The following is a 21,642-nucleotide window of genomic DNA, read 5'->3' as shown; positions in this document are numbered from 1 at the left end:
GAGTAGGGCGGGTGGTCACGCAGTTCAAACTATAATTTGGGGTTTTTGCCATCGCAACCTCTGAGGTGTGAGACGGAGCATTGTCTTGAGTGAAACAAAATTTTTTCTTTTGCAAATATGGCCATTTTTCCACAATTTCTGCCTTTAGCTTGTCAAGTAGTGTTGCATAATATGCTCCGGTAATGTCTTTTTCCTTTTCAAGATGATCCATTAAAATAATTCTATGGCTATCCCAGAAAACTGTTGCCATTACTTCCCCCAGCAGAAGAAACAGTTTTCGCCTTTTTTGGAGCCAATTTTTCCCTTTGCCGTTCACTGTTTTTGTTGACTTTAGTTTTCCTTATGCAAGTTTTGATCGGAGGTCAATTGGATCTAGTGTGGTTGCCGCTGATGACGTCAAGATTGGCGGGTTTATGTATGCCAGTATCAGCGAACGTGTGTGTTCTGATTTAGCATTATGCTAGTTTTCTTTCCTTCAAATGGTTTTAAATGTAAAGGCTACAGTGTTAGCTTATTTTATTTTAATTTATGGAATATAGCATGAATTTTATTTAGATTAATCTTAGCTTTATTTAAGGGAAGCGAAAATATGCTTAGCCGATGTCCACACTCCCAAGAGTTTTGATTGTGTTTTTGTTTCTGGGCTTTAGTGATGAATCCAGGTTTCATCTATAGTGATTAATCATCGAAGAAACTCCAATTTATTACTCCTGAATAGCGCCAACAGAGTGGTGCAAATGTTCATTCGAACACGTTTTAGTCCAAAGTTAGCAAACGCAGCACCCAGCTCGTGCATACCTAAATCTTGGTTCAATATGTGGCAGACGCATTCATTTGTCATGTTCATAGCCTCTGCTATCTTTCTAACCTGGACTCAACGGCCGTCCAGCACCATTTGGTGAATTTTAGGGGTGTTTTTGTCGGTGGTTGCAGTGTTTGGCCATCCTGAACGTTCATCGTCACCCAAGCTAGTACGGCCACTTTTTAATTCAGCTGTCCAAAATTTCACAGTAATAAATGATGGGGTAGAGTCCCCGTACACAGCGTCCAACTCCTCTTTAATCTGTGTAGGCGTATTACCTTTAAAAAACAAGTACCTAATGACAGCTCGATACTCGATTTTTGTTCCCCCATTTTTACAAAAACAGTTACATTAACTCGCAGAAAAAACTGTCAAATAAACCTTGCCTTCAAAATGGCTGAAATTGTGGTTGGGGGTTTTCCAAGAAGCCCAAACAAGATCCCGCACTTTCATTGATTAGTGTAGTCATCTATCTATCGGGGTCAGAAACTTTTCAGACAGCCCTCGTACTTTGTTTTTTTACACCCAAAAGGCTACTTTCTGGTGTCTGAAATCACTTGATTTTTCTTTAAGAGTAACTTTAGGAAAAGTCATTTCACTTGTGAGAAAATTTGTAGCTGAAAATATCATCGACTGCTGCTGTAATTCCTCTGGCATATGTTACTGTTGAGTACAGAGCAAGGTCACATTTGTTCTGTATATGTCTTTGATTGCTAATCAGTGGAAATTTTAAAAGGTATTCCTGTACTTTTAAAAAATCATGTGCAGTTGACTTTCCTTGTGTTATTTCATCAAGGAAATGTAATATTTTATTATATTCTTTGTCACTCCAAGTTTTGTTTCATTTTGAAGGGCTGGCATTCTTAAATTTACTCATTATTATAAAAAAAAGCTTTTCAATGTATTTTATTTGGTTAGTTATTTTAAGCTGGGGCAAGGGTTTCTGAAAAAATCATATTCCAAAGGGGGATCATATAATTCGCATTTGGTAAGTTAATGTCTGCAATGCCAATATATGTGGGCTACCAACTGTGTAGAATTTTGCTTCTTAGAATGGCCTTTTTTTATCTGATTGGTACTACGGTTGGGGAAAAGATAATAAAACGTTACTGAATTTATAGAGTTGTAAAATTATGCACAAATCATGTTTGAATTGATACTTGTTATATACACTTATATAAACTGTTAATTTTGCAAATGCACATATATAAACTGTTAATTTTGCAAAAGATGGGGACTGGGTTGTTTTTCTTTAAGAAATTGTTGAAGAGATCTGTGTACTAAACAGACCTTTCCATGGGATTTAAGTTTGGGGAAAGAGACCTGTTTATTTCTAAAACATTTATGAATACTTCTCATTAATAGACATTTTTAGTATCTTTTTCCCCCTTAAATCAAAGATTAGATAAAGCTTTGAAGGAAGTATTGCAGACTATTAATGAATGTGGGTATTTAACAAGATCTTCAGAACCCGCAGATGCCACCTCAAGTGATGAAACACCCGAAGAAGAAGGACCTGTTGAAAATGTTGCGAATCAAGAAGTAATGGCTCCTGCTGAAGATATTGAAACTGTTCCAAGTCCATGTAACGTAAGTTAGACATTTTGTAATTCAGTGTAATTTATTTAATGTTGTTAATTAAATATATAAAAACTGAATCTACATCATTATAAGCACATTATGTGCTTAATTGCTTATAATGATGTTGATTAATTGCTTATAATGATGTAGATTATGTGCAACATTATGTAACTTCATAAGAATTCTGCTGTGCCTTTCACTAAATTTTTAAAATTTTATGTAATTTTTGTATTTTCTTGCAAAAATATATTTTTTCCAAATAACTGAATAATGTGGTATTAATGAACTTATTTCCTTTAGTTCTGCTTGGATGCATTATTTTTTCATCATTTCTTTCATTTTTCGGGGGGAGGGTCAAGAAGGTGTTTTTTCCCCCTCCCTGTTTGTTGTTTGTTTGTTTGTTTCTTCCAGTAGAAACTCAACTATTTGTGCTATAATATTTTAATACTTAAAATTTGCAGTTATTAACTAATTTTATTATTTAGCATTAGTTATTGATTTTATTTTCATCCCATTTAAAAGCACTTTTTTCCCTTCTCAAAATTTTGTCAACATGGAAGTTTAAAAAAAAATTACAAAATGAAATAAAATTAATCAGAAAACATCAAGTTTACAATATCTAATTAAATACTAATATATTTATATCAGAATCGCATTATAAAACAGATTTAAACCAATTTGGTATTCTCTTAAAATTGCATTAATTTTGTTTTATTTGGCATATAAAATTGTTCAAAATTTAAGCAGTTTAAGGCGTATTTTAAGTGTATAATCATTTTAATATGTTGACTACATCATATTAAAAGATTACAAATTGGTAATTCTTATTGTGATAAAAGACCATGTCTCTAAATGTTGTGTTGTTATATAATAATTTGTAATATAGTCGAGTAATTTATTATAAATAAATTTAAGAGGAATTCATTGTATTTGTTAAAACAAGTAAAACCAATATCTAATTAATTTTAGGAGCAAGTCAAGACTGAAGAAGAAGCTAAGCCTGTCTTATGTTCAGAAACTGTTCTTGAAGACACCCCATCTGATGTCCCTAACATGCAGAATGGGCCTTTGCAAGAAGTCCTTTCTTCTCAGAGCAGTTTCAATTTCCTGCAAGAGTCTCAGATTGATCTTGATGGTATGTTTCTTCATTAAGCTTTTTCATTTTAAAATTTATCTGAAATAAAATTTTTTAAAATATTGCAAAAAAAGTATGCTGTGCTGCCCATTAATTCATTTTAGTTTTAGTCTTAAGTTGTACAAATTTGCAGTTAAAAAATTTAATAAATGTATCTTTGCTTTTTCCTTTTTTAATTTGTATTTTTTCCCTTTTTAATATAAGTACTTCTCTAAATTACCACTAGAAATTTTATGTTCTAACTGTCCTTACATAATACATATTTAATTTATGATCCAAGATAATTTTTTTCCGTTTTTTAGCTCCTCATATGGATCCTGCTGTTGTAGCTGTCCATCAGATGGCACCACCCCCTACAGTCAACTTTGCTGTAAATCCCTATCCTCCTACACCTCCTGTTGAGGATACTTCCAAGCCTCAAGTAAATGGCAGTGAGCCATGTGATGTATCAGCTCCACCACCACCACCAACTATGAGTCAAGTCCCCATCATATCTGCTGGCCTACCTCGTACTGTCACTCCCGTCTTAACATCAGTTCAACACAACAGCCAGCATGATTTTGATCCATCACACCCAATTCCAACTCAAACATTTACAAATCAGAGTTTTGCTGTCATGCAAAACATGATCATGCCACAGGCTTATGTTCCAGTCACCATGCACCATGGGCATATTCCTCCACATATAGGACCCATTGCTGTTGTTCCAGGATTGTCTCCACCAGTCACATCAACTGGACCTTCTATTGTTCCAATTCATTTGCCAGTACCTCCTGTACCAATTGCTTCTGTTCCAGAAAATGATGTTCCAAATGATTTGGAAGCACAGGTGTCAGAAAGGGAAGATAGTCAGGTAATAGTTTTCTTTCAAAAGTTCAGCTTGAACTGAACTTGAAAATGACTGCTTTTTATAATAATTTGATAAACTGTTGCACTTTTTTTATCTTTCTGTAAAATATTAGGCTTTTGATATACTCCAAATACAGGAGAGAAAAAAAGTCTTAGCTTTCATATATTTTAAAGGTCTTTTAAATCAGTTTGTTTTCTGCGAGCAAAGTAATCTGCATGATGCTTGTCTGTCATTACAAAATAATCCATAAGCTGCAGTGTTCTCAAGTCATCAGCCCACCAGTGGTCGAGCAATAAAGTCGTTGAACATTGGTAGCTCGATCTGAGGTTCGAATCCCGCTAATGAGCTGGTCCCCGTGGCGTTTTCATGGTTTTCCCTGTGTCAGGGTTGCCACGCTACCTGTAAAACTAGAAAAAGTCGGGGAATTTAAATATTTTAGTCAAAATCTGGAAACGTTGGGGAATTTTATACGGCAATCCCCCCTCCCAAAAAAGCGAGTCTTGCGGCAACTTTGGAAGTGATTTTTTTCTGGGCGAATTATGTATCATGTGAGTGTTATTCGGCCAGCTAGCATAGAGCCAATTTTCACAGCTTCGGTTAGACTGTCAGAAAGGCAAAGCAAGTTTCCAGCAATTTTGGTTTCCAGTAACCTCAAGAATCGAAAGATTCGTATGTGCATTTGCCATGCATCTTGAACTAAAGAAAATACGATTTCTCGTATAAAACAAAATCGGTTTAATCCTAGTATACAGTACTATGGAGATTAGAATAATCACCATGTACTGTACTCACTGGATTTGGCGCCGACATGATGATGAGCAGTAAACAGATCATTTTTGTGTTGGCAGCAGTTTTCAAAATATTGCCAAGGCCGTAGTATATACTAGGATTTTATCACAAGATCTTTTAAACCTCTTTTTTTTAGTAGATGCTTTATTTGTCATTTTGCAGTAAAATAAAAAATAGTAATCACACATAGGCTAACCATTTAATATAACTATATTCGCCAAAATATCGTTGATTATTCTAATTCAATTTTTTAATAGTTATTTTTGTTTTGATGTTATTCGTATCATTTTGTGTTGCTTGTTCTCTCTAAATTGATTTATTATTAGTAAATGATACTTAAAATTTTCAGGAAATTTTCTCTGGCATAAACCTGAAATTAATTCTAGCAGTTTGATGACATACCATTACAGAATTTAATGCTCATATTTTTTGCTTATGTATGCTGCTAAATAAATATAAAATAACTGAATTTATTTAAAAACATCATTAAATAGATTTCTTTCTTTCGTTTGTCTAAAAAGACATTTTTTAATCCAGATTGGGCAGATTCTAATCTCAATCGTCAGTGTAGAAAACAACTCCTGTTATAGTTACAATAGCAATGCTTTTGTGGTATATTATGTAATTGGCAAATTTTCGTGTTTTCAAGAGGTACCTTAATTATTTTACCTCTTAGCACAGCCAACGTTCATTGCGCAAATAGACTGGAATTTTCTTAAAACACGCCTGGAAAAGTCGGGGAATTTCATTCCCCTGTTCGAGTGGTAACCCTGCCATGTGTAACTTGTATACGAGCCAGTTGCTTTTCAAAAGTCCTCAAAGGCATCCTCCCATCAGGCAGATAGCCTTCAAGACTTTGCCCTAATTACATAAACCAAATCAGCCACAAGTCACCAATCATAGAATGCATTGCAAAGTGCAAGATCCGTATTGTTAGGCAATTCCTTATTTCAGAAACTTCTGGATCGTCAGTTTAATAAGATGACAGATAGAAAAGGCAATATTGGAATTTATGATCCAATTAAAGTTTCGTGTGCTTTTGTACTGCTTCATTTGTATTTATCATTAAAAAGACAAAACGCATCAAAAAGGCAAAATTGAAATTTATACAGATGGCTCAAAGACAACTAAGGACAGCAAGTATAGCTGCTGCCATCTACATGAAGAACAAATCGCTTGCAACGTGAAAGAGAAGGCTGAACTCAGAAAACTCCATTTTTTAAGTGGAACTAATAGCAATTAGAGAACTCGTTTACACTCAAGCACTGAAAGTGTGATTCTAGCCAACAATACAAAGCCAATCAAGGTATTTATTATTGCTATGGTCTTTCCAAACCAGCAGATGTTTGAAAGTCACATGTAGGAATGTCGGAGTTCTTTTCATTAAATATGAAACATTCAGCAATCATCTTGCAAGCAATATAGGAGCAGTGAATAAAAAAGTTCAAAGATTTTTGTATATTGCAATAACCATACTGTTCAAAACTTTCTACAGTTTGTATTTTCATGTTTTTAAATCAGATTCTTTAAATCTTTTTTAGTCAAATCTGAATAAACGAAAAATTAAAGATATATTGTGTCATATAATGTGGGCTGATTATCAATTGAAGATTTTGATTTTTGAAACTAGCTGTAATATTAAATCGGTTAACAATTTCATCAGTGCATGAAAACAATCGGTGAACTTTCATTTACGCAGACTAATGCAGTAATAAAAGTAATTTTTAGTTAATATTGCAGTTGATATTTATGATGATACTTTTTGTCACATATACACCCCCACACACAAAAAAAAAAGCTACAATTGGTGGTCACTATAACATTAATGTTTGAATGTCTTGTCACAGTTAAGGCCTTATACCAGACAGCTCAGTTTTCATAATGAAATGACTAATGTAATACACCATTTTAGCTAATTTTAATTAAGTTATTCTGATGCTTGTGTAAGCATTTCTTATATTAAAGGCAGATTATGGACAGTTTATTTATATTCAGATGTCGGAAGGAGGGAAAAAAGTATTAGTGCAGCCAAAAGTCGTTAATCCGGACTCGTCGGGACTTTGGCGATTCCGGATTATAGATCATCAGTTTAAATCTGGTAAGATGGCATGCAGAAATTATAAAATTAAAAATATGAAACTGTAATTTATGAAATAAAGAACAATTATGATCTAAAGGGTATCAAAATTTACAAAAAAAAAAAAAAAAAAGCTTAATATTTATTTGTTTACTTTATTAAACATTTCTTTCAATGTAAGTTGTTTAAGTTGCTTCGTTTTATGTGATAATACTTTCTCTTTAATTCTCTTAAACAGACATAATTTCTTGTTCGGTTACAAAGTTCCGCTGTTCAAGTCCTATAATTGCTGTGTCTACCGACTAATTTGTCAATCGAAATATTTTCGTTTTCAATAACCTCTGTCACTTTCTTTGCTATCGGAAGCGAATTATAATGACGAGGAATTTGATTTAAATCATATCAAAGACGGAGTACATCGAGATGAAATACTACATTCAGTAAGGAATTATAAGCCAAATAAAATAAAAACATCTGCCCTGAAGATAAGGATAGTGCTGACAGATCAATTTCCCATTCCGCCGCAGAGCAGTGTGAAATTGATAAACAGATTTCAGAATTGTTAGAAAAATGAAGGATATGCCTTTATCCATTTTTTGCAGCAATTCCACTTTATGTTTAATGAACTTCGAAATATACTTTCGCTTTGTAAATCATTTACATATTAGTAAATGTATATCATAAATTCTATTTGACATAATCGAAAGTTCAAGCTTACTTTTATAAAATTGCTCTAACAGTTTGCAAAAAATAATAAGCCGGATCCAATTAAGGAACAACGCAATCTGCAACATTAACTGAAATAGATAATTAGATAATTTTAGCTTACCTTATACCGTCCATTATACATTAAACGCGCACTCGTAAACGTATTCTGCACACGCACACAAGCTTATTCGCAGCCGTAAAGGTCGTCGACGCGATGCATGCGCAGAAAGTTTGTAGCTTTGAGGTCCGGATTATAGATCATTCTGTATTACGGATGTCCGAATTAATGACTTTTGACTGTATTGCAATAGATCATGTAAAAAATTACTTCAAGGTAATGCCCTCTCATTATCTCTTTACATAATTCACCTCTTTTGTACTTGAAGCCAGTTTCATTCATTGTGCTGTTTTAAAGCAATCAAGTCCAATATTTGATAAGCTTTTAATGAGATTTCTTTTAAACTTACAATTTATGCCAGTATTAATGATATCCAGAAACATTTCAGTGTTACTTATGAAGTTTATTTTTATTTCAGTCTCCTGTGGATGAAAATGCAGCAGATAGTGAGTCTAATGTTAATGGTACATCCATTGACAAGAATGCTGATGGTAATATTTTTTATACAAATTCGGCTATTTATTTGAAGTATTATTACACATGCTGCATATCTGTTACTATCAATAATTAACATAACTGTTTGTATGATTTTGATATGTGTTCTCTTCTAAGGATACACCCCTTCATATCGAGGCTATCGTGGTAGAGGACGTGGTCGAGGCAATGGGGGGTACTTCAGAGGAAGAAATAATTACAACAGTGGACGAGGTTAGTAAATATTTTCAATAATATTCTAAGATGAAAAATTACATTTCCATTAACAATCCTATGGTTTTTATATTAAATGAAATTAATATTAGCTTAAAATTATCAGGTTGACAATGCAAACTGTTTTTTGGCCCACCTTAGTATAATCTCTAGCAGTTGTGTTTTTCTTTCCTTCTTTATTCCTTAGCATATTTGCAAAATACATTAGAATTCTAAAAATCCACACATCTTCGGACCAAACCTTATGCAGATTAGTGAGTTCTGTAGTTTGCATTCTAAATTTTGTTTACATGTTTCTGTTTCGAATTTTTTTATTAACCCTTTGACTGCTCAGTTTCATGAAAATCATTTAAAAAATTGCATATTTTTTAATAAATATTTTAAATCAGCATGTATTTGAGAATTAAAATATGTAGCACATTTTTGTAATTAAGATTTTTTTTTATCTAGAGAAGGTGTTTGTACACTTTCAGAACTATTTCAAAGAAGAATTAAAAAAAAAAAAAAAAAAAAAGGCAGCAATTGTTTTGGATTAAAAATAGCTTTTTATTTGAAATGAAAAATATGTACTTTTAAATATGTTCTTTTTTTTTAATGTCACATGTCAAACAGGATATTAAAGAATATCTTCTTCTGCTTTCCAAAGACAAATATTATATATTTCAAAAAGGTTCTAAAATACAGGGTTATCCAAATTAAACTTCCCCAACTCAGAGGCCTGTGCAGAGTGTTGTATGGGTCATAATGTGATGAAATTTTAAAAACAGACACTTCAGATCATGCGCTCGAGATTTATTACACAAAAAAAATTAGTACAAGAAGTTGCCGATAGGCGGCGCTGTAACACTAGTAATGTGCATATTGCAGCAGCGTGATTTGCAGAAATAAAGCTTCTGCACAACGTATCCAAAAGACAAGCCCTACAAAAGTGGAAGACAGGCCTTTTACAGGCAGTTGTTTCCAGCTCGCTGATGCACAATGGCGACTTTGAAAGACAAAGCTCTGTTAGTGAAACTTTTCTACCAGAATGAAGAGAACTCCTGTGCTGCGATAAGAGCATTCCGTCGGCTGAAGATTTTATGCCGGAGACCAATGACACCATGCGCTCTGCGAGAAGTTCGAAAGAACGGGACAGCTGGGAATTTTACCATGTAGAGGACGACAGGTTGTGGAATCTGCACGCATAGAAGATGTTGCTTTGGCGGTCGTGGACCCCACTAGCCAATCGCCACATGGTGTTGTCAGTGTGCCAACTGTTTCTCGTGCTGTTGATATGCCCTATACGACCGTCTGGCGTGTGATGCGTCGAATCCTCAGTTATTTTCCTTACAAAATCCATAGTCTTCATCAGCTGTCCGACGGGGATCCTGTAGTTCGGGAAACATTTGCGTTGCACTTCCTTGCCAAAATGGAAGTCGATGTTGCTTGGCCTTAGAACATCCTTTGGACGGATGAGGCCCATTTTCACCTGAATGGTCAAGTGAATACACACAACTGCCGCATTTGGGCAAGTGAAAACCCGCACGCAATCCATCAAGTGCCCTTGAACCCTCCAAAGGTAACTGTATGGTGCGGTTTCACTGCAACATTCGTCATTGGGCCTTATTTTCTTGAAGAGGTGACTCCAACAGAGTTCAAAACCTGCTTTGTCACAGGAAAACTGTATCAGAACATGTTGACAACGTTTGTGATCCCTGTACTGCAACAAATGGCCGCCTCCAGGACATGATATTTATGCAGGATGGTGCACCTCCCCATATTCTTCGTGGCGTTCAACAGGTGTTACGGGCAACTTTTACCGATGCATGTGTGATCAGCCGCTGTTTCCCTACAGCTTGGCCTCCCCGCTTGCCTGATTTCACGCCATGTGACTTTTGGTTATGAGGATTCTTAAAGGGTCGGGTCTACTGAGAACACCCAGCGACCTTGGCACATCTGAAAGACGCAGTTATTCGACATGTTCGTGGAATTCATGTGGACTTACTGCATTCCGCTGTGGAACACACTGCTTTGCGAATGGAAAGAGTTGTGGAGAACCACGGCACACATATAGAACATTTGTAGAATGTCTTGTTGATCTGCAGCGCCACCTATCGGCAACTTCTTGTACTAATTTTTTTGTTTAATAAATTTCGAGCACATGATCTGAAGTGTCTGTTTTTAAAATTTCATCACATTATGACCCATACAACACTCTGCACAGGCCTCTGAGTTGGGGAAGTTTAATTTGGATAACCCTGTACATGGTACTAAAGTTTCTAAGTTCAAAATAAACGTTATTTATCAGAAAAAAAAAAATTATTTCTTGTACGTGGGAAAAAGACTCTAAACAAACATGAAAAGGAGGTACATACTGTTTCTAATGTTTGTAAAGTTAAATTAGTAACAAGAGAAGATCTGCTGATGCAGACAGAAATCAGAAAACGTCTTTGAATGCATCAGTAGCAACAATAAATAAAATAGTAAACTAAGATTTACAACTTAAAATTGCTAAAAGACCAGCTTTTATTCACCAGATTCTGCTGAGGTATATGTCTCAACACAAAACAACCCTGTATAAAAACTATTTAGCAGGCGATAAATGAGAATATATTGTGACTTTTGATGAAGTATCGGTTTATCTAAGTGACGTTAAAAAATGGTGTATTTATTATCAAAAACAAAGAGAAAAAACTGTATACCTGTTTCCATCAGGGCTAAGAAAGTTTCAATAAGGGGCTTATGATTATCGCAGGATTCTTGTACCAAAAATTAAAAATAAGGAGAGGGAATAAATATGATAATCAACTCAATGCATTATGAAGAGAAAGTTTTATGTTTGATAATTAAAGATTAGAATAATGGTTTCTTTATCCCAGTTACTTTCCGAAAAAGAAACTTCATAAAGACAACGCAGCAAATTATACTTTGAAAGTGCTACTGCATTCTTTGGAAAATGAAGACTGAGACAGGTACTGCATACATACATTTTCAGCATATTTCTACAAAGTTTGATGGCATTTACCTGTGAGCTATTGCACTTTGGTCACTTGAAAAGAGCTGTTTCTAAATGCAAACCCACCATGACTGATGGACTGTGGAAGATAGTGAATAAAAAGGAACAAAAATCAGTATGCCTGGAAATTGTATGAAAAGCCATCTGTCATGGAAATTGCAATGCAAACATATCCCCCCCCCCAAAGTTTATTATGGTAAATTTCTAAACAAGCTTTAAGCAAAGTCTTCGCATATGGTTGCCATGCTTTCTGGAGAACCAAGAATCAGAGAATTCGGGAATTAACTAAAAAAAGTCTGAATTTCATATGGGAATCCCAGAAAAAGCTATTTTTGCACCAATGTTGGAAGTGATCATTTTCTTGGCGGATTAAGTATCACATAAGCATTATTTGGTCAGCTGCCATGGAGCCAATTTTTGCAGCTCCAATCAGATTGTCTCTTTCTAGCAACTTTGGTTTCCAGTAACCTCGAGAAATTCACGTGCGCATGTTCACTACATATTGAACGAAAGAAAATACCTTCCCATTCTCTTATAAAACAAAAGGAGTTTAATCCTACTATCACACGAGATTCGACGACATGATGATGAACAGTAAACCGGACACAGTTTAGTAATAAACGTGTCATTTCGGTGTTGGCAACAATTTTCGAAATTATGGCAAAGCCGTACCGTATGCTAGGATTTTACCACAAAATGTTTTAAATCTTTTTTTTATTTTTAATTAATGCCTTATTTGCCATTTTGTAGTAAAATTAAAATAGCCGTCAGTCATCTAGGCTAACCATTTAATATAAATATATTCACCAAAATAATTGTTGATTGTTTAATTTGGTTTTTGATATTTAAGTAGTTAACTTTATTTTAATGTTATTTGTATCATTTAATGTGGCTTTTTCCTCCTAATTTTATGTATTATTAGTTAATAATACTGTCAAATTTCAGCCAATGTTTGCTGGCATACTGCTGAAACAAATTCTAGCAGTCTGATGTTGTACCATCACAAAATTTACACATAATTTTTCCTTCTGTATGTTGCTAAATAAATATAAAATACCTGAATTTATTTAAAAATATCATTAAACAGATTCCTTTCTTTTGTTTAGCAGCAAAATGTCTGCAAAAAAAAGACATTTTTTAATCCCTATCAGGCAGATTCTAATCTCAATCTTTAGTGGAGAAAACAGTTCCTATTTAATTATGATAATAATGTTTTGAGGATTAATATATATAGGTCATATGTGATTTGCAAATTTTTCTGTTTTCAAGTAATACCATAATTAATTTACCTCTCAGCATAGTCAACACACACTATGCAAATAGACTGAAATCTTCTTAAAACGCATCTGGAAAAGTCAGAGAATTCCATTCTCCTGTTTCAGTGGCAACCATGTTCACATTGTTTGCACTAAATTCATGTTTCTTTGAGAAATGTTTTTCCCATTAAAGTTTGTTGGAGCGAAAAACAGCACACTGTCTAATAAAGCTCTTTTTTATGGGCTGTTAAATCTTAAAACGGTTGAAAGTAGCACTATTTAACTATACTTATATTTAAAACTATCCTATGTTCCCAAGAAAAGAAAGTTCAGCAGGAGTTGAGGGAATAATTTTTGTATCTATTTTACACTACTGCCTAGCATTTTGGTTGGTTTTTGAATCATTTCGAAATTCATCACCCTCTTAGATGAGTCAAAAAAAAAAAAAAAATCGTTCTTTCTTTCTTCTTTTTTTTTTTTTTCCCCCATTTAAAAATTGCTTTGAGTATTAGAAACATTGTCAAGAACATACATTCTGTCACTTGCTGAATTTTCCATTTTCAAAAAGATAGTGAAAGTGTAGAAAGACTTAATTTACTATTAAGTTTAAAAATAATCAAATATGGCTGCTATCATTAAAAAAAAATTGGCTTAGCCGCACTTAAACAACTTTTAAATTGTTGCTAATACTACAACTATTGCATTCAGATTAACTAAAAGCATAAAAACATTAACTGGAAGATGAGAGTAACTTAATTCAATGATTTTTCAAGCAAAAAATGCACAATTAACCAACATATGAGGATAAAAAATACTGAGCTCACTGAGCCGAGTAACAAGGTGGGTATGTATATGCAAAATATAAAAAACTCAATGGATTTGCTCTATGCGAACAAGCAACCTCTAATTAACTTTCTACAATTTCAGTACCTTTCCCCTAGACCAGTACTTTCCAGAAAATTCAAGCCTATTACGTAACCTCTCCTATAAATAGAGAATTCACGATATTTTGCATCATGAGACCACTATCTCCTTCTGTTGTTAGGATCTATGCTGCCGCTCTCATCTGCTTCCCTTTGTTAGAATACTATGACACAGTGAATTTAATCTGACTTTGTAAAGAATGATGAGCTGTCTTTTGAATTGAATAAAGATATGGAGCTATAAATTTAAAGCCTTCTGTGTTGTCATTGGATTAAAAAGCTTCACTCATGTGCCCGACTGCCAAAATATTACATATATATATTATATATACTTTTGATTGCATCCAAAATGGGAGGTGTCCAATTGCATGTTATAGCAGTCCTATATACAAAATTTAAACGTTCTGAGGCCCCCACTCCCTTTTTTTTTAATGCGGGATAATCTCTTTTGAATCCATTTTTAAATCAGTTTTATAATTTGATTGTGAGAAAAAAAAAAAAAAAGAGTCCTTTATTTTATTCTTTAGATGTCATGCAAAAACATCATTAAATTGTATTTGATAGTGGTAAAAATGGATTTTTTCCTTGAAATATTATACTCAGAATTTTCTGTGGTTACACGGAACTACTTCAGGTAATAACAGTGGAAGAACTTGGCAAAATCAGTCAGTGAACTTTATGAAAATTTAGGTGATAGTAATGTCATCTGTTGACCAAAAGACAAGTTAAAAGTGCAAATATTGTAGAAAATGTGTTATCCACAATTAAACAAGGAAAATTCCATTTAAAAAATGAGGAAAATTGCAGGATAAGTAAATTTTGTTTCTTCCATGTTCCCTGTGGAATAAGCAGTCAGAGGGTTAAAGTTAAATTGTTGCATATATATAGCTAATTAAAGTACTCTCATATGCTGAGATTTATTTAATCTTGATGCAAAATTTATGTTTTTTAAATATGATTATGAAGGAAATATTAGTGGAGAGAGAAAATATTTTGAGGGTGTAAAGAATTCTTTTTGTAAAAATATTTTGCATTACAAATTTTAACAAGCGAAAACGTGTAGGCTGTTTACGAAACTCCCAACAAGGATTTTTATAAATAGAATTCCTACACTGATTCTATCTTTACAAGCATATGCATTAATAACACTGCAGAAGTGCTAACATTAAAATTCCAAATTTTGAAGGAATAAAAAGTCTAGTTTTTATGCTTTTATTGTGTGTTTCTTTTTTAATGCCAGAATCTAGAATGTTTGGAAAATGGCAGATATATGAAAATTCTGGATAGCTGGCTGTATAAAAAATTCAGTTTATGGTAGAAAAGGCAAATGAATGTAGTTGTGTGTAGTTTGTCTCTTTAAAAATAAATATTGTGTAATTAAGAATAGTTGGTAGTATGAGATTGTATGTTTTTAAAAAATAATAATTTTGTCAGCTTAATGCTTTTCCATCCAATGCTAACTCCTCAGTTTGTTTTCCAAATGCCTGAAGAGTTAATAAAATTTATTATGAATGATAGATATGTGAATGATGTTTGGTTGATGTCACTTTTTTCAGGATCTTGCTGAAATGTGTTATTAATGCCAAATTTTATTTGGTAATTGGTAATTGTTTTGTTGGAATTATTAATGACTGTATTCATTGATAGGTGCTACATATGAAGATCAGTATTGTGCACTGAATCAAACCTTTGATATGTGACACGATGTGGTTAGTGCCGAAACAGATCTTTAAGCACGAACAATTTGGAACCTTGTATATTTTTTGTGGGACAAGCATAGCAGCTACAGTCCATTTTATTTATTTATTTTTTCCCTAGACTGAATACTTTTTTCCCAGAATTGGGTATTTCATTTAAAAAACATGTTTTTTTACGGTTTAGATGCATTTTCCTGTATATTTATGTTATTTACCTCACAGTATTTACTGTAGGAACTTTGTTTAAGGTAATAGAATTATTAAAATATGCTGATATAAACACACCGTACATTTATGGTAAAATATTAAAAGCTGTTATTTTTATTTTATTTTATTTTATTTATTTATTTATTTATTTTTTAACATTTTGAAGTAAAAGTATATTTCTGTAGTAACTTGTAGGTGTGTATAAAATAGATTAGGAGTGATACTGTGTAGTTAAAAAATGCTTATTTGATACTATATTCCTTCACCACCCCCTGTTTTTCCCTCCATGACATTTAAGGCTTTATTGCTATCACTAATGTAATACTTATGTAGTGTAATTTTACTAGGTTAATAATAGGTGTTTTTTGAAATATTCCATAACACTTTGTGTCATTTAAAGTGTCATTTTTGTATCATTATTTTCATGCCATATTTTCAAGTACAAATAAGTGAATATTAACAGCAAAACATTTATCTGCATTAATTTATTTTTAGGTGGATATCAAAATCATTATTATCAAGACAGGAATGGATATAATGGAAATTATAGACGAAACAACAATCGTAAGTTTTATTCAGTAGCCTCTAATTGCTTAAAATATTACCGTTCTTTCACCAAAATATTTCTCTTTTATATCTTTCCGCATGAGTTAAGTAGCCTCTAATGGCATAAAACACGACAGGGAAATATATAAATGCTAAGTATATTGTGAAAGAATGTTCTAACTATTTTAGTATACAAGTCTATGAAGTTTTAAAAAAGAGGTTGAAAGCAGTAATTATGCTAATTTTTTACTATTACATTTTTAAATAAATTGTTTTCATTTTTATTAGTTTAAATTTATGTTGCATTTGGACTGTTATGCCAGTTGCTTCAAATTTTCTATTATATGTAGGTTACTTCTAATATACTATTTTATAAAAGGAGAAGTAAAGGTATTCAGTCTATAAACTGTGAGATCTGCATAGTAAAATATAATTTTGTTTTGCTGTTTATTGTATTTAAAAAGACAAAGACTTAAGTACTTTTAAAATCGAAATTAAAAAGTTTATGTCAACTTTAACAGATAAGTATTATAGCCAAATGAATCTGAATCTGAATATATGGAATCATTCTTTCTGCCAAAATTAGTATGAGGTTCTATAATACCAGAAAATTAATTAATTATTTTTCCCCAGGTTCCAGAGGAAATGGAAACAATCGGGGACGAGGAGGAAACTTCAGGACATCAACATCACAACAGCAGCAAACGCAACAGTAACAATATTCGATCCAAATGCAAATGTTTTTATCAAAAATGTGATTTCACCTCGGACTTGGCAGTGGCAGTGGAATCCTCCTTTCTCAGACATTTGCTTTGAATTTTGCTAAAAAAAATATATATATATATATAAAAATGCTGTGGCCTTCTGACAAGTCTTCACCTGTTCACCATCTAAGCTTCCACCATGAATTCATCAGGCACTACAGTATTAATATATGCAATCCAAAGGCAGATCTATTGCGCCTGCCTTAGTCTTGCATCTGAGCTGCAGAGATGGGACCAGCATTACTGTGTGCGACTAATTTAAAACGGGAAAAAAAGTGTTTAAAAGAAAAGTCACTATGTTAATAAATTCATATTTAATATATGTGGTGCAGACTTCCACAAGGCTGCACGAGTCTTAAGTGTGGTGGTTTACCTATCTGTGCATATAATTATCAATTCATTTGATGTGATAATCAGACTAAAGTTTCACCCCCTGTTCATTTGCTAACCTGTTTTCTTCTTAATTTCTTTAGTGTTTTACCTTAAAGGCATGATAAAGAGAAAAAAAGTTTTTTTTTTTTTTTTTTTTTTTTGTTCCTATAATTGCGTTCTATATTTTGAATGTACAGAGACTGTGCATCTGTGGTGCAAGAAAAAGATATGTATTTCTACTGTTTAAAAATTGTTAATGTAAACTATTAGATGATGCCAAAAAAATTACCTGAGCATCTGCATTTTCTGCTACTCATTATATCATTAATGTAGTTAGGTAATGCATATTCTTTCAGGTTGTTTCTAAAATACTTTTTTTTAAAAAAACTCAAAGTTTGGAGAGCAGTGTTTAGTCCCTCACTGAATATCCAAAGCTTATTGGCTTATGTTAAATAAAAGTGTTTTATGGAATTTGTATTTTTGTATTTTGTTAAATTTAAACACATCTTTATAATTAGATACTTTTCTGAAGCTATGTGTAACTGTATATAACTAAACAATATGTGTTCATACATAGGACCTTGATATCTTAAATCATATAGTGAGACAAAAAGTTGAGCTTCTGATTAATTTTAGAGCAAAATTGATCATATGGATTATACATTAATAAAAATATGAAAACATAACTGTGTTGTTTGGATTAAAGCTTTTGACTAAAAATACAGGTTTTATAAAAGTTTAAAGTTATTTAATGAGATACATGATAGAAGGCATACTTGGTGAAAATAAGCCATTTATAAAGTATGGTGTCAGTTTTATGTCTTTTCAAGAGAGAGTAGAGCATTAATAAAGGTAAATAATTCAGGACTAATATTTCAGAGTCATAAACAGTACTCATTATGTTAACCCTTTAATCCTCACAATATTATATTTTTATAATGTTTAACTAAAAAAACTCTAGATATTGAATATTATGGTCCTAGAGGCAAACAATATGTGAATTTAAAAAAAAAAAAAAAAAATCAACTCTTGCCCATTGATCTGTGGGTGGTGGGTGCACTGTGAAACCAGCGCATTCTAGGACTTAAAAACGTACTGAGGTTGTAGGGGGGGACTTACCTTTTTCTGTGTGCATTTCCAATAAATGACTAAATTTGCAAATTTGAACAAAAATTGTATTTACAAATTAATTTCTTACAAAGTACATCATTGGAAAAAACAAACACTTATGTAATTTTTCTGTACCAGTGAACATATAAGAACATTCGGATAGATGGATTAAAAAACTCTGTAAAGTAAGGATGAAAAGTAGTCTTCTTTTTTTTTTTTTTTTTTTTTTTTTTTTTTTTTTGTTTGTTGTTGTTGTTGTTAAAGAACAACTTTTTTTGTGTGAAACTGTTCAAAACATGTTTTGTCTTTCTCGTATATGAATAGACCAACATTGCACGTTTCACATATGTACGAGGGCAATCTCCCAAAAAAACGTCTCCTATTTTTTGGGGGACGTAGAGAAAGTTTTAATACGGTTGTTGGCAACACTGTTGTGAGTGGTGCCTTCTCCGCTATCGCATAAGCACGTAGGCGCTTCGCTCGGATGCTCAATCTTGGCTTGGCAGCCATTCGAAATTGAGCTCCCGATAAACGTTACCGCGAAGTGCACGCAGTTATTCGATTTTGAACGCAAAAGGCGTTAAACCAGTTGAAATTCACCGCCTATTGACGGAAGTGTATGGACAGTCGTGCATGGATGTCAAAAGCATTCGCAAGTAGTGTAGAGAGTTTACAGCCGGTCATACTGAAATTCATGATGAAGAAAGGAGCGGTCCTCAACTTTCGCGATTGTTGAGTTCGTAAAATGCGTAAAGATTGGAGGATCATCTGGATGCTCCTGAAGCTCCTCAACACTTCCTGAAGGGCATGGCGGCAAACTGGTATGACATGGGCATTGTAAAACTGCCACAGCATCTACAAAAATGCATCGACCGAAATGGCGATTATGTTGAAAAATAAAGCATTCTTCAATCTTTAAAGTGACGTAGCAATTATAGAAAATAAACGGCTCTTTGTATATCTAAAAATATAGCAGACCTTTTTTTTGGGATTGCCCTCGTATCTTGTTCTATGGGTCATCTCTGAGATTTGCATTTTACTGGCATATGTCCAGCCTTGTTTAGTCTCTTTTCGTCTGGCACATGAAGGTTGTCTTTTTTTATGTTAATGGAAGGGAGCTTGGTCTTTTTGGCTTTGGAATGAATTCTTCGTATTTCATCCCAAAATATTTTTTATTTAAATAAAACTTTAACACAGTTTCTAGTTTTATTTATAGCAAAATATATTTACATAATTAAAACACAAAATAATTTATAAAATCACAATACTAGCATAGGAAGGAAGGAGCTTGGAGAAAAATCTCTTGGGCAGGTGCATGTATTGTTCAGTAATAAAATAACTCTCTGGGTTCGGAGCCCTTTATCTATATCTGGGTAAAAATAAACACTCCTATTTGAAAGCAGCAAACACCATTGTGAAGAGCAGTGGTTTAGGGTTGTGCCCAGAAACCACAAAACAAATGCTGTAAACATTACACAGATTGTTTATATATGCACTTTAATTATTGATATATTGTTATTCTTTATGATAGAAATGATGCATGATGAATAACTTTTGAAATTTAAAGTCATTCATGTAAAAGGAAGTTATTTTCTCTCATTGAAAATGAATTTTAAAAGGCATCTGATTTAAAGTACCAAGACCTTAAAAATAATGTATGGTTCTGCAGTCATTTTGTGTTATTTAGAGGTAAAAGGTAAGTAATCAATTGGTTTTCACTCAAAAATTTCAGAAAGGAGAGGGAAAAAAATTTGAAAATTGGTTCCTGGGCGCAACAAGCGTACGTCAAGGGGTTAACAACGTTTTATAGTCTTAAGTCTTCCTATAATTATTGTTATCGTTTGATGGAGATTATCTGCCACAACTTTGGGATCTCTTAAAAATCTTTTAATGGTAACTGCAGTGCTGTTTCCAAGCAATGAAAGGTAAGAATTTGAAGTCTTGATTTCAGTGAGAAAGATACGGGAAATTATAGTTCTTTACCGATTGGCTGTAGTGTATTGGAGCATGGTTTCCTAACCATTTTCAATTTCCCGCCTCTTTTTCGAGGCCCTTTTAAGTCGTTCAGTGCTTCCACCTTGTGCAGTCATAATAAGAATATCTAGATGTGTTTTAAATGGGATTAGTGGGCTCTGAAATTTTTTAGTATTTATTGAGCTCTGATTGCTTAAATCCTTCATTAAAACTTGTCACAAAATCTGGAAACAGAGTAATTATTAAATCCTTCTGAAAAGTATTTTAGTGGTGAATCTGACAACTCGTGCACAAATGGCTGTGGTCCACTTAGTAATGTTAAGAACAATATCATTGAATTTACAAACTTAATTCAAGAACATTATCAATGAATTTACAAACTTTGGGTTATGATTTTGCAATTATAGACTAATAGCTTGTAGTTTGCATTTTGTACTTTCTCTTGGAATAAAAGAAGCCTTTATGTGCATACAACTTATGTGAAGGATAGATTGATGTGATTTTTGCCAAGGTGTATGGTTAAACTGATTAAAAACTTTACCTAGGTTGGAAAATTATGTAATAAAGCCCATATACACGAGGAGAGATATTTCTTATGGCAACTGGACTAGTCCATCTGCATGAATAAACATATCACTGGTGTCTTCAAATATGTCTTCAGCTCCTGTGCTAAAAGTTATGATCATTGAGCATTACAAGATACAGTATTTGCTGACTGTCAATGAAATAGCATACAGAAATCATTCAAAAACAGTGGCAGCTTCTGAATCTGTGTTTTGGCTTAGTAAATAACATATGCCACAATTTGTTTGGAATTTTTTATATTATTTCAACACACTTTGTGATGCAACATTTAATTCAGATAATTTCTGATAGATTTCTTTATAAATGATAGAATGTTTTTCTTTCACCTTGATGCAATTTTTTTTTTTTTTTTTTGTGAGCTTAGGGTAATGTTTTTTTTTTTTTTTTCATTTGTTTGTATTAACTAAATTTACCAGGTTATTTTTTCCTGTTTAACGGAATTACT

At 32.9% G+C, this 21,642-nt stretch overlaps 1 protein-coding gene across 1 annotated transcript in view; it reads left to right on the top strand.

Annotated features, from left to right (window-relative positions):
* LOC118183897 (caprin-1-like) overlaps nucleotides 1-17,999 on the top strand; it is a 49,926-nt gene extending 31,927 nt beyond the window's left edge. Inside the window, exons 6-12 of the mRNA XM_035353506.2 lie at nucleotides 2,208-2,392; nucleotides 3,353-3,518; nucleotides 3,821-4,371; nucleotides 8,479-8,551; nucleotides 8,673-8,768; nucleotides 16,342-16,410; nucleotides 17,026-17,999. Of these exons, the coding sequence (XP_035209397.1) occupies nucleotides 2,208-2,392; nucleotides 3,353-3,518; nucleotides 3,821-4,371; nucleotides 8,479-8,551; nucleotides 8,673-8,768; nucleotides 16,342-16,410; nucleotides 17,026-17,108 (1,223 nt within the window). The 3' untranslated portion in view covers nucleotides 17,109-17,999. The remainder of the gene's footprint in view (nucleotides 1-2,207; nucleotides 2,393-3,352; nucleotides 3,519-3,820; nucleotides 4,372-8,478; nucleotides 8,552-8,672; nucleotides 8,769-16,341; nucleotides 16,411-17,025) is intronic.
* Nucleotides 18,000-21,642: the final 3,643 nt, after the last annotated feature.

Source organism: Stegodyphus dumicola, chromosome 8 (genome assembly GCF_044657685.1).
Source record: "Stegodyphus dumicola isolate Sdum_Otavi_A_Nest chromosome 8, ASM4465768v1".
In the NCBI taxonomy this organism is placed as follows: domain Eukaryota; kingdom Metazoa; phylum Arthropoda; class Arachnida; order Araneae; family Eresidae; genus Stegodyphus; species Stegodyphus dumicola.
Note: the sequence above shows the minus strand (reverse complement) of the source record. Positions and strands in the feature narration are given on the sequence as shown.